This window comes from Desmodus rotundus, chromosome 2 (assembly GCF_022682495.2).
Source record: "Desmodus rotundus isolate HL8 chromosome 2, HLdesRot8A.1, whole genome shotgun sequence".
Classification (NCBI taxonomy): Eukaryota; Metazoa; Chordata; class Mammalia; order Chiroptera; family Phyllostomidae; genus Desmodus; species Desmodus rotundus.
The window spans coordinates 151,990,231-152,004,786 of NC_071388.1; the positions used below are offsets into that span (position 1 = coordinate 151,990,231).

Below are 14,556 nucleotides of genomic sequence, written 5' to 3' on the forward strand. Positions count from 1 at the left end.
GGTATACCTCAACCCTGCAAGGGTGTTCTGTAACTTCATTTGTGGTCTAACCAAACTGAGTATGCCGAGGGAGAAAAAGAGCCTGAGAAATATGAATCATCTCTAAAGACATGTATATTTTTATACTTTTTCAAATTATGAGTGGAAGAAGGGAGAATAATTAGTTTAATTGGTATAATCACAAATTCCATATATTCAAGATGTGATGTATAACCTACCACTTAAAAAATTGGGAATATATTTTGTTTGCATTATAGTGCTATGTGCTATTTAATATGTATTAGTCACTAATCCCTAATAAATGATCAGTTTTCTCATATAATTTTATTCAGATGTATTTATTTTCCCCCTTTGTTCAACTTACTGGGGTGACACTGGTTAACAAAATCACACAGGTCTCGGGCACACAATGCCACAGCACACGCTCTGGACACTGCCCTGTGGCAGTGTCAGGTCCCCTTCCACCTCCGCTCATCCCCCACCCCTCCCCAACTCTCCTGCCCCGGGCCCTAGCCACTACCACACTGCAGTCTGGGTCCCTGAGATTTTTCTCTCTCTTTTTTTTTTGCTCAGTCTCTCCACACCCCCTCCCAGCCCCCAAACCCCCTCAACAGCGTTCACCTGCTCTTTATGTGTGAGTCTGTCTCTCCTTTGCTTGTTCATTTTGTTCATGAGATTCCACATACACATGAAATCATATGGCACTTGCTTTTTCTCTCTGATTTATTTCACTCAGCATAATGTTCTCCAGGTCCATCCACGCTGTCACAAAGGGTAAAATTTCCTTCTTTTTATGGTCAAGTAGTCTTCCCTTGTGTAAATGTACCACAGTTTTGTTTTCTTATTTTTTTAATCTACTCATTTGGGCTGCTTCCAAATATCTTGACTATTTTAAGTTACGCTGCAACGAACGTAGGAGGGCATATATTCTTAAGTTGTCAATATCGTTTTTAGCATTTTAATATCATTTAAGGGTAAAGAGAGGCAAACAGTCCTTACCCTTAGCTTTCCTCATCAACTTCCCTAATTTCTTTTTCCTTTAGCTGTTTCCCCATTCCCACAGTTGGCTTTCACCTTCTGTCCACGCCAATAACTCTTGCTATGCTTTCCTCCCACCACACAACTCAATACCCTCTTAATTAATGCAGACTACCTCCTCCTGATCGAAATATCATATTCCAGTGGCTCCAGTAAAATTTGATTTTCCAGATGATCAAGTAATAAGCAGTCCTACAGATAAATACTAAAAAACAAAAACTCAACCCCTAAAAACAGTACACAGGTATGGGTGAGACTGGATCCCAGCAGTGGGAGGGTGGATGAGGCAGCAAGGTTCTTGAGGAGTTTGCAAATAGCAAAGTAGGAGGAAAACCTTTCCTCCCTGGCATTAAGCACACGGACAACTGCACAGCTGGCTGGCAGAAATGATTGATAAATACAAAAATATATGTATTTTAGATATGCATGTGCATTAAATTACATATCAGCGACACCTCCCAGATGATACCTCAGTAATAATGGCATTCCAGGGTAGTAGGGTAGATTTCAAGGAGATAGAATTATATTGGGGTAAAATTGGGGATTTTTGCCCATCATTATGAACAAACGTATACCACACGCTGTACTGTTCTCACTGGTTATTTCTTAAAACCGATAGTACAAAACAGTTTCCTCCTAGGATCTTTTTAGTTTGAGGCTAAAACAAGACAAAAGTAAAAATAAAACAAGCATTAATGCCTTATATGTACTTATTGAGGAGTTTACTAAAAGAACAAAGCATGATAAAGAACTTTCAATACTATATTTTTTTCCTGATACTTTGACTGCTTAAATGTTATTGGTAGAGATTTCATACCTCTGTTTAAAAAAAAAATCCCTGAAGGAATTGTGCATATATATACTGAATTTTTCTTTCTAGAAAGACACTAGCTCAGTCTAAGCATCTATTTTTGAATAAGATTCTTTAGTGCTATACAATTTTAACATTGATAAGTAAATTCATACTGATGACTAGTTGATTACTACTCCTAAAATTATATAAACCATATTTTTTACAACTATGAAACACATCATTTAAATATACATTCTTAGGACATTTAAAATCTTCCCAGAGAAGGAACAAGCATTGTTCATGTAGAGATACAAAATTCCAAAGCTGGTGTTATTTTTTATCCTTCTTGTTGGTCAGACAAGGATACTGGCCATTTGGGGACCCTGTGACTATATTTGGGTCACATCAGTATTCCACTTAAAAATGTGGCTTAATCTCCTGAATAATGTAATGAAAATATCTCTTTAAAGGAGGACTTTGCATCAACACTACTGGCTAGGATGCCACGGAAGATGGGGGTGGGTGGCGGGGATTAGACCCACATCTTTTGTAAATTGGGCCTAAAATTGACTCCAGATTTGTGACTCATGAACAGAAAGTCAGTTTTAATACAGATGTGCTTTAAAAAGTAAAAAATGGCTATTATTCTTAACAAGTTACATATTGGGTATTATTCTTTAAAAATGACTCATAAAATATCTTTTTAAGTACTTAAATTCATTAATATGTTCTACTCTTTTACTTCTGCTTGAATGTAATTTTTCATTTTCCAGGAAAGGATACACTTTCTAACTAACCCCTTTAACCTAATTACTCATAGAGAAAATACCAGAAGCGCTCCTGACATCGATACCTTCACAAAGAAATGTATCAGCGCTCACGCACACAAGCTTATTCCATGTCGTTCGTCGAGACTGTAGTTTTTATTTAAAGGACTCCTTTAGCTCCATGTAATTCCTAGCAGTGAAATTTATCAAAAGCATGTAAAAGTTTGCAAACAGTAAGAATGCCCTACCCATATTATTTCTTGATTTATACACTTAAACTCAAAAGTATTGACTTATTAAGCCTAAAAGAGTAATAATACTCTGTTTATTTAGTTGTCTTTGATCTAAAATGGGGGTGGTAATGAAAATGTCTTCTATCTTAAAAGGAACCTTTTACACTACTTAGAATAATTATCTTGTAAGATTAAAATCAGTGAATCATACCTAATTCAAGATTTATAATGTAGCATCATTCCAGTATATGATGTAAGAGAAATTTCACATTCTTAACTTCAATTTGAAATGGAAAGGGAGAAGAAGTGAATAGGAAAGAAACAAAACAGCTATTTTGGGCACACCAATGCACTATATTGCCACATATTTACCCAGATCACAGGTTTAATCCTTTTTAAAGCCAAACACTTACCATGAAAATACAACATACTAAAGCACAGAAGGTGGAAGTAGAAGGATCCCAATTTGAATTATATTAAAGAATTTGTAGATAGGTTATACAACATAAAACCATTAAAAACTATGTATTGTGGCCCTGGTTGGGTACTCAGTTTGTTACTACATTGTCCTGATACGCCCAGGTTGCTGGTTCAATCCCCAGTCTGGGCATATACACGAATCAACCAATGAATTCATAAATAAGTGGAACAATGAATTGATGTTTCTCTCTCTCTAAAAATCAACACATTTTTTAAAAAGAAGACTCACATAAAAATTGTATTGTGGTTAACTACTTATTAAAATATTTCAAGTTTACAATGTCTTTAATGCAAATGGCTCCTAAACAGTGGGGTGAATTTATAATTAAATGGGATACCAGTATAATATTTATTTCCAAGCTTTCTTTCATTAAAGTACATATCAGCTGAGAGTGCAATGCCTTGTTCTCACAAAGGGCAAAGAATTTTTTCTTCTTAGGAGGTCTCATATATAGTATTTTTCTTCATGAAGTCTAACAAGTCATTCAAAATAAGTTCCATTTTTTCTTCTTCAGAAATATCTTTAAAGCCCCCCATCCGCACCCCAGTCTTGGATTACATAAATGGACAGTTGCTTTTCTGAGGTCTTTGATATTTCCCTTCCTGGCGGAGTCATCTGATGTGAGAAATATCTTTTGAAAATAAATGGTGCAACTTCAAGTGCACTCAGATCCATTACTTGCTGGACATTCCATCGTATCTCAGTTTTGATTCGAAAAAGCTGTTTGACTTCAAAACTTAGTTTTAGGTATCTCAATATGAAGCTTGATCCCATTGAGAAGTATCTTGGGAAGCAACAACATAATCGTTTTGTCCATCCATCAACACAGAACGTTCACAGCAAAGGGGAAAGAAGTCACAGAGGGTGACTGCATGGCTCAGGGGCACCAGGGTCATTCCCATCCAAGGTCAGAAACCAAGTTCACAATTTGAATATGACATGCTGCGAAGTTATATTACAGTTATGTGAAAAGAGGTGCTACTCTTCGTCTGTACCACACCTGTCACCACGTTTGTGGAACTACACTGCTGCTCCTGTTATAACAAGATACTGATTTTTATGTTTGCCCCTGCCCCTCACTAGCACTCAGAGTCGTGTTTTCTTTCTTAAGAGTCAAGATTTTCTGATTTTAGATAATTTAGGATTCCACATTAAAAATACTTATTTTACTTGTGCTTCAAAACAGGCGTGGCAGTATTGGCGCACGCTGACCGAGAAACTCCGGTTCTTACTACAAATCCTACTGAAATGCTCCCCCCTTCCCAACCATCCTGCCCCTGAGGAATACATACCTAAGTAATACCTGTGTGCAAACAACGACAAGATACAGAATTTCTTTGAAGAATATTTGCAAAATTCATGTGATATATGGAAGCCCGTATCAAACAAAAGGCATTATGAGATAAAGGAAAATAAATTGAAGTCACCACTTCATGTCTATAGAAAGCAGAAGACACCTAACAGTCCATTTTCCCATCAATTCTCCTTCCCGACAACCTTTAGTATCTCTTTAGGCAGAGGCCCATGGAATCACTACAGAATAGTCTGCCTCTGCGTAGGGAACCCAGGGACTTCCATAAAGCAGGCCCTGGACAGAAGTTTGTGGGTCGTGAAGGCAGGGCTAGCTCCACTGCCCCGAGTCCTGTGCAGGCCCACAGGGTCCCCCACACAGAAGGGCCCTGCGCTTGGTTTCATGCTCCACTGATGCTGTCTCAAATTCTTAATACTGTTTGAACAAGGCGCCCCACATTTTAACTTTGCACCGAGCACAAGAATTGCACAGCCAGTTCTAGGTGAGAGTGACAATCTGTGTTGACAGTAAAAAAAAGAACAGCAAAAAGTTTACAGCAATATCTAGAAATCAATGGCTTTACATTACACTACTTTTAAATTTTTATTTTGAATGTTATTGTTTCCACAAATAATATTTCCTCATGAAACAAAGCATGCAAGTAGATGAGTTGACTGTCATATGTATAAGGCATTTAATCAATTTTTAGTTGCTTAAAAAGTATCCAATTGACATAAGGCAAACACTAGTTGAATTTGGAAAAATAAGATGTTTTTTTTCCGGTGGGTGAAGTAAAATTCGGTTTCTGTTCTCTTGTCAGAAATACACCCACAAGTGGGAGAGAATAACTGTATGTAAAGGATCTGAGTAAGGCTGCTTTCTACACTAAGATACTGGGGAAAAGAAAATATTTTATGTGTACTACACACAATGTACTCTGTAGTAAAAAAAATCTTTTTAAGTTATATATCACCAATAACTTTTAATAAAAGCTACCTATGATATAAAAGTGGGAACAAAATCCTAACAAGCTGAAAATTTTCCAAGATTATATAAAAAAATACTTTCTAAAAAAGATTTCCTAATATAAAAACATACATACTTAAGTTGGGTTGCAGTGTTGAAAAAAGTTTAACTTTGGGCTTTCATATAATAAATCATCACTCCCCTTTCAAAATGTAACAGTTTTAAAAATGATTGGAGGCGGTGATACTATCTATGCTTTGTGAAAATCACGGTAGCTCAAATGTACATAAACATATCTATTATATTTACATTGAACATAAATATGTCTGATTAAAATTCTCCTTTGAATTTACTGCTTCTAATAGACCCTGAAATGACAGCCTACCATATGCAATGTTAAGCAAAGTGTCAATATTCAAGTAACAAGACAACAAGCAGATTTGTTGCATAAAATATGTAAATATTATTAACAGAAAGTGCCATACGATATCTCACGTTTCCAGGGTTTCTGACCACCTATCCTTGGTGCCGCCTCATCCCCTCAGCTACAGCTACCCTCAACAGGTACCGCACGCATGTGCCGTGCTGAGGCAGAGCTCCCTGAGCAGGCATCTGTGCTGCTGCCCCAAGGAAACTCAGCATACCCACCTGCTCTTCATCTGTTTCCAACTCATCGGTTCGATTTACTCTTACCCCACCCTTGCCTACCCCTTATTCCCACTGTCTGCATTTCTTGTAGCAAGCATCCCTCAAGTACAGTCGCCATCGGAATGACACCATCAGAAACATCGAAAGGGTCACTAATCAACAATCATGCCAGAGCACCTACGCTTGCGATTTCTGCCATGGGCTAAATGAAAAGTTAATAAAGAGGCAAGTTTAGAGAAAAAAGGAATAAAATTATAAAATCCAGCCATGAAAAGTACTTGATAAACAGGAATTTGTTTTCAGTCTTTGAAACAAAAAAGTCTCTCATTTTTAACAGACAAAAACTTTAGCTAGAATCTGCAGGTGTGAGATAGGGAGGGAGAGATAAGATAATTGAAAGGTGGAATAATTTTTGGGTCTGCAGTCTTCCAGGTAGTCCCTAAAAATATCTTCTAAGTTGAATTGATTTTCATAAAATATTACCTTTTGTATATCCCCAAAGAAAGTGACAATTATATTAATTTTTTTCATTGAAAACAAATTGTGCATTGTTTACTGTTCCATTTATTGTGGTTTATCAATGACTCAAGATATAAAGGCATATATGCTGATTAATCAAGTCTTATTGATCAGTAGCATTCGTCATTATTTCACACAAATGTCTGCAGAACAATTTTTCCCAATCAAAAATTCATAAATCAATTTAAATTCCTCATAATTAAATTTATTAGCCCTACAACAATAAATGTGGCACTTTATAAAAGTAGTACATGACATCTGTAGTCAAAAACATGTTGATCAATGGCAAAACAGCAAACATTTCCATTAAACCAGGTTCTAGAAACAAACTAGAAAATACAAAACATAAGAGCCTGCAATTGTTTCAAATACACGTAGCAATTCTGCTGGTTTGGGACCAATGAAACTGATTACTTAATGAGGCAATCATTCAAGGCATCTAAACAGACAAAAATAGGGAATCATTAGCGTAGCCTTCTTCACCTTACGGTAAAATTTTGAAAAATGTTGCAGACACTATAAACTTTTGGGATGTCTCATAGATGGAGAGCAGGATGACAGTTGAAGGGGGTGGTGAGGGGGTGGAGGGATTGAGTAAAAAGGGACTCATGGACATGGGCAATAGTGTGGTGATAGCTGGGGAGAGGGGGTAGAAGGGGACTACATAGAAAAAAATAAAGATTAAATTAAAAAGACAATAAAATACTAAATTCTAAAAGGTAACAGTCCAAAATTCAATGTAAAAAGAAATAATTTACCTATAATGATATTATTAATTTATCTTCTCAGGTAGCTAATATTTTAAACTATCTTAGAAATCTCAAGTTTTCTAATGATTTTCTCTACAGATTCTTGGAAATACTACTTTTTTCTCCCCTCTGGCCATACTCTTGTGCTATCTAAAAGTAATTAATGAAATTTCTGCTCTCCTCTATGTCTGTCATAAGTACCTTGCCTACAAAAAGATTTTCAAAATTCCTGCCTAACATGAACAAAAGCAGAAAAAAAAAAAGATTTTCTATTTATGGAAAAAATGGTACTGGAAACTTAGCAGCTGGAGTCTTTGGTATAACTAAAGAAAAACACTCTACGTTTTCACTCAGAAGATATCAGAGACAATTTTAAGAATCTCACTGATTTGGTACAGCCAGGAGAAAGAAAACTATTCTGTTTTCAAAAAAATAAAAAAAGATGGTTCCTGAAATAAATCCAAAGAGACCCTATAAACTGTCTTTTTAAGAAAAGAGAAAAGCAAGTCAACTCACACAGCTCCCAAACAGAAGTCTTAGCCTCTTCCAGGAAAACAACAATGAGCCTTTATTACCCCGCTATGATTCTTTCATTTCAGACATGATTAATTAGCAAGTATTACACTTCCCAAAACTCCCCCCACACTCCTTGTGCTCTATCAGCCTAGTTGTGGAGACACCCTTATGCACTAGCAAGTAGCCACCAACAGTGTAAGACAAGTATCCAAAAACTCTGTTTCAGAGAAGAAACACTTCTCTCCTGTCTCTGCCTTCCAAAACGAAGCAGGCTGCTTTTATCAGCTTTTAAAAAGCTGATAACACACACACACACACACACACACACACACACCACATTTTTTAAACTTGGTCATTTTCTTAATAATACCTTTTAACATTTGAATAACACATGCAACATATTCAGTATCAAGAATATAGCATATTTAATCGGTTACCTACCTATATTTGTAAGCTGAAGTTCTGAAAGCCTTGTGAGTCCATGTAGTTTATACTGATAACCATCCACAGGCACAATTAATAAACAATAGACATGATGTGAGCAAGCATGTTTTGGGGAGATGGTTTTTATAGAAAAATGCTTACGTTCCAAATAAAAGCTAATATGTCACACATGGAATGAAGACAGGAAATAGAAATGAAGGATTAAAATGGAGGAAGAAAGGAAGAGGGCAACTCTAAAATTTGAATGAAGGAAAACTCTGATCTCTGCAAATTGCTCCAAAACACACTTTCAAGATAATTTTCCCTTTAATGCAATCTATTTTCAAAATGTCCATGTGAACCAAGAAGCCAGCCATAGCTGAATGCACTATAAATACATATTTTAACAACCAGCCATTTATAAAGGCTGGGGTTTCCCCTTCAACCTTTCAACTGTTGTGTCCAAAAAACTTCACACATAGTACAATACTAATAAATAGATCTTGGTTCCAGGAAACATTTTTTAAAAATCTATTCTGGTCCAAATATCCTTGCTTTTTTTCATTGTATTAAATTTAGGATCAAAAACATCAAAGCAGCTTCCACCTCGGACCTAACTTTTAGAGGATCAATGTGACAAGGCAGTCCCTGATAGATGTTTCTCTTGATAAACGACTTGTTCAAAAGAGACATTGTAGCTTTCATTTCCTGACCACAACACACTTTTAATTTGCAACAGCAGAGCTGCCAGAGTGTCAGCACTCGCCCACTTTCCAGCCTTTTAGGTTTGTAGCTCTGGTTCCTTTAGGCCACACATTTGAGACACAATCTAAAAATAATCAGAGTAACAGAATTACAAAATAGGAGCCATTAATGCCACTTTATACATATACACAAGTGTCTACTTTATAGACATATATATAAACTTTTCCTCCCAAAATTCTAGTGTATGATAACAAGGCTCCTGAGTGAACATCATTTGCACAACAGGCATTTAAGCACTCAGGGAAATAAATTATGTGACTATTATTTAATAGTAAGCAGAGCCTGGGTGGGGGGCAATTTACACACACAAATCTGCTTTTAAATGTCATGAATTATTTGATTACCTAAACCAATGTGTTTTGTACGTATTATTGCAATTATTATTATTATTACTATTACTCAGAAATCACATTTAAAGTATCAATGAGGTAAACAGTCAAACCATCCAATTTCTGCTCTCAGCACATTGTCTGAGCTCCGATTTAAAATTTATAAATGTAATATCCTCCTCATCACAAGCAGCAGCCCAATCTGCTCTGAATATATATTACAGCTTTAACATCACAGAGGGAAATCGCCCATCTGGCAATCCCATTCGCTCCAACAGCTCCGGGGGAAGAAAAGCTGTGCTCTCTCCTCCTTAAAACATTTCTCAGGGCAAATTATGTGCATCTAAAATAAACAGTCTTCTTATTGATCGCTTCAAAGTCAACAAGTTCCAAATGCAAAATTCAATCAAATCCTTCCTATCATGTAAGAGCGGTGTGTGTTTAGCTCGATAGTCACCAGAGTCCACCCAGAAGTGGATGTCGCGGATCGGCTCCTGTAGTCTCTTTCCTTGTATTCACATTTGTGTTATGAGAGAGCAGTAACCACGGCCACATTACAGACCCCTGGCAGCTTTGCCCCACTGCTATTTGTTTCTTTCATATTCTCCCTCTCCTTCTTTCTCTCCTTTCAGGGTGAATGCATGGTGGTAGGGTAAATGTAACAAAAAAAGAAACAGTTTAAAGTGGACGGTACCCTTTGGTTATGCAAAATACTTTTAGCATCTTTTTGTTGTTGTTGTTCCCTCTTAGTCTTAATTGAATATCACAAAGTATACACACGGCATGGTCACAAGAGCTATTGAAAACCCCCTCTCACTCCATTTATCTGACCTTTTTTTTTTTTTGAAAAGAAAGAGGAAAGAGCGATTTCAAACAAAGTAAATTTCAGTGCCTGATTATTTAATTCTGTCACAGGTTAAAAGTAAAAAGCGCTGACAGACAAGTGAATGGCAAGCAAAGAAAAAAAATAACTACCACTGTTCCCTAAAAGGTACTAAGGACTTTAAGTAATCAAAATATATTTTTATTTTCAAGTAAAAGATATCCCTTTATAACTCTCTCCCCCCCCAAAAAAGAAAACCACACACACTTGGAAGAACTGATTACTCCATAAAGTGCAATCATTGAGAGAGACGATAGTCCAATTGCATTAATAGATTGAGAAAAAAAATTCACCCAGTTCTGTGTGTGTACATATATATACTTTCATTAGTAAGCAGTCTTTCCCCACACTCCCGCCCTCTCCCCTCTCCACCCAGCCCCCTCCCCAAAAAACCCCACACTGAGTTTAACTAATTTACATACCATTTGACTTCAGCGATTATATAGTGCATTACTAGTAACATGCAACTTTGGGATTACAGCTAAAACCGATAAAAGTGGATTCCAGTAATCTAATAATCAAAACTGAAATATATAAACAAGTGATAGCAAAAATAAACAAGCATTTGGACAGGTTAAAACATACATATTTTTAAAAAGGAATTACATATCATGAGCATTTGCTTCCCAAGCAAAATTTTCAATGGTTTGATCATGCTATTTAATTCCTCTTTCCTATTTAGATGCAAAGGAAGTAAATTCCAAAACTGACATACCATAAACACTGGTGCTACTGATCATTTCTTGCTGGCAGCACAAAAAGCTGAATTGGATTTCTCACAAGCAGGAATTCCAAAGGTTGCTTTTCATTAAAGCCACTTTTCCTCTCAGCTATCAAATGTCACTGCCTTGAAACGTGGGCCCTTTCGTCAGGTATTCATTTAACCTACATGCATATAATTAAGGGGGAAAGCAACATCAACAAAAAGGGGATCTCAGATCACAGGAGAAGAAAGAAAGGAAAAAAAGCACAGGACCAGGAATGCAAGTCCATGTCAATTTCACTCACTCCCATTGAAACTAACAAGAGCTCCGGGGAGGATGGTAATAGGATCAGTGGATTGTATATACCATTAAATTATACATCTTTCTCTCCCGTTCCTTGCCAACAATACGCCCACCACGCTGTACCCCCTCCAAGATGATGTGCTTACATTTTTCTGCAACCGATCTGCTGACATTTTTCACGTCCCCCCAGCCACGAGATTGTAATTTAACCTCAACTTTTTGTGTGTGCAAGGTCCTTATTTACACTTCTTATTTACTTAGAAGTTAGTTCCCGAAGAAAGTCTAGCCCCACCCTATGGCTCCGCTTTCTTATTTATTTTTTTTTATTTTTGAAGTAAAAAGATAGTAATAAGTAAGCCCAATATAGCGGAAAACGAGATTCTTGCCATCGCGAACTCTTAATCCCACACTATTGTTTCAATGATTAAACAGCAAAAATATGCATTATAATGTTTCAGGGATACTTTGTACAGAGAAATTAGACAGCAGGTTGGCGTACAGAATAGAAACGAGTGCAAATTAAATTTAATGGTTACGACACAACTCGAAGATCTCTTTTTATTACAGGTCTTGGATTTATTTATATTCTTTTAAAATAAAACAAACATAAACAAAAACAAATTTAAACAGATGGTAGGAAACTACGAAGCTCCTCTTACCTGAATGCGCGGAGCGAAAAGCCGATAGGTTAGCGTAGCATCGATCCGATGTGTTTGCTGATGAATGGAAGCTTGGGTTAAGTGAAGGTGCCTATGATTTGAAATCATTCCAAGTTTTTGAAGGGAAGACGGACTGCAGCCTCTGCCATGTTGGAATTTCAAACCCAAAACAGCTGCTTGGAAGGAGCCAGCATGCCAGAGGCTGGGCGCAGGCGCAGAGCGCCGCCGAGCCAAATTCAAATCACTTTCACACTAAGAGCCAAAGATCAGTTTTCAAAGGAGAGAGGGAGAAAGAGACGGAGGCTGCCGCGAGGGAGAGGAGACGGGAGGCAGTGGCGATAGGCGGGCAGTGGAGAGAGACGGGCTGCGGGAGGACCGCGAGGGAGAGGCGCGCGGAGCCCGCAGAGCTGGAGGGGAAGAAAGGGAAGCGGGAGGCGAGCGGCGAGCGAGCTAGAGACGCGCCAGAGATTCACGGGCAGGGAGGGCTCAATGGCCGCGCCGCGCTGGCCGGCCGGCCGCTCGGGTCACGTTACACGGCCCCGGCCTCGGCGGCCGCCCAGCCTCGCCGACGCGCTCACGCGGCCCGCAGCGGGCCCCGAGGTCATGATTACGAGCGCGGGGACCCGGAGCTCTCTCCGCCTGCGCTCTCAGGCGGCCCAGCCTGGGGAAGGGGGAGTAATGCCTTACGGGGAAGGGGTCTTTCCTTCCCACGCGTGACCAGCCGCCCTTTGCGCTCCCCAGCCAGCCTTGGAGGGTCCAGGACAGGGTTGCGCGGCTCTCCAGCCCGCGGACCCCTCCCTGCCAGCTTCTGGCCCTCTCTGCAGCTGCGGCCAGTCCACCCTTAGCCACCCCTCTGGATTCCGCGCACAGGACAGGATCTGCCCCTGAGAGCCGGGACCTCACCCCACACCCTCCCCTGGGCCCCCGGCACCAGCCAGAAAATGACTTTATCGGCCAGGAATGGGCAACTTCGGGGAAAAAATCGGAATGAACCCCGTTCTCCTCCCCCGCCTCCCTGAGAATAAATAAAATCCTAAGTGTCTAGGTGTGCGGTCCATTCTCGCGCTCCCTGGCTCCCCTCCCTACCTCCCCCAGGCGGCTTGAGCAGGGGACGCAGCGCCTGGGGGCCCCGGGTGCGGGCTGCTAGTGCGCAGGCAGAGATGTTAGGCTGCTTTCCCAGCCCCCTTCTAGGGAGCAATCTGGGACCCAGGAGTGGGAAGAGTAGGGGCTTTGTAGTGCTGGGAGCTGAGGAAGAATGAAATGTGCAGTTGAGTGTGTTGCTCGCATCCCAGGGAGCAATGCAGTGCTGATTGTCTGTTGCTGAGATAGCCTTTTGTTCGGAACATAAGGTTTGAGAAACACACACGTTTTGTGGGTTCTCTTGTTAGATGTAAATGTGCTGTATCCAGATGCTTACTATGCAGTGTAAGCTCAGTTGGTTTACTAATCACCCCGCCCCACCCCATACAACCAGGATCATTTGAATGGGAACCTCATTCAGACTTCTAGGCTTCGAGTATTGCCTTCAACCTATTTCATTCTAGACTAGCCAACCATCCAACTTAGCTAATAAAGCAAACAATAACATTTGATCATGATGTCTATGAGATAATGTGCCCGGCAAAGTTCTTTAGGAATTGTAATGAGAAAGAGTGTGGTAATAATTTCTCTTCGTTTTCATTAAATATGACTTTAATACATAAATGGTAAGTTTATACTTTGGCCTAGTGGACATCCAGTCCTCTGTATTTCAACCAAGCTAAGAATGAAAGAGTCAAATTACATATTCGTCCAGGGGCTCATCAAGCTGAAAATATTACCTTTGAAGGTTAGGAAAGAAAATGTACTTGTTCAGGACTGGCTCTCCTCACATTTTCCTTGCTTCTCCTCTGTAGATTTAATAGACTAAATTGTGTCTCTCCATGATGAAATAAGGCATTTTAAAAATACCAAATATATACTTTGAAATTAATTTCCTTCTCCCGTTGTGATTTTCTTATCTTTGAAAAACTAGTCATTGAACAGACGCATTTAGCTAACAAGATGAAAAAGAAAAATTGTTTTAGTTAAATGCAGGCAGATGACAGAATTTAAAAGACAAAAGAAAAGTGATTCAAAATCTTACCAAATATTTCTAAGGAATGAGATTTCTCTTTGGAATGGATTTGACCTTTCTGTGCATTTTTTTAAACCAGACTTCAAGATAAAACAGAGGAACTTTATTCTGATGTAACAGAGAACACTGAAGCCTCTTTAGTTATATTTTACAAGATAGCTTTGAAAATGGTATTATGAAAAGTTATCCACTGGGTTTCACCACAAAGATATAAGTGTAGGAAAATATCTATGGGCCACTGTTGGACTGAGTGCAGATGAATTAAACAGCAGCAACAACCATGAAGATCTTATAATTTCAATTATTGCCCATTTCGAGAATGACAACAAGAAGTCCTGTGGACACAGCAGATGTTCTGTGCAATTCAAGCAAA

General features: G+C 38.8%; 1 protein-coding gene across 4 annotated transcripts in view; it reads right to left on the bottom strand.

The window, feature by feature from the left end:
* Positions 1 to 12,541, bottom strand: part of FIGN (fidgetin, microtubule severing factor) — a 118,584-nt gene extending 106,043 nt beyond the window's left edge. The window contains exons 1-3 of one of the 4 annotated variants that reach the window (XR_006653939.3): positions 12,068 to 12,541; positions 11,117 to 11,286; positions 547 to 9,253 (exon numbers count right to left, since the gene is read on the bottom strand). Coding sequence is in view for 2 of the 4 variants with exons in the window: in XM_024579857.4 (XP_024435625.2) it covers positions 11,117 to 11,141 (25 nt within the window). In the remaining 2 variants the exon portion in view is untranslated. Of the gene's footprint in view, positions 1 to 546; positions 9,254 to 11,116; positions 11,287 to 11,554; positions 12,048 to 12,067 lie in introns of those variants that run through there. The other 3 variants (XM_024579857.4, XM_045187489.2, XM_024579858.4) reach the window with 3 other exon arrangements.
* Positions 12,542 to 14,556: the final 2,015 nt, after the last annotated feature.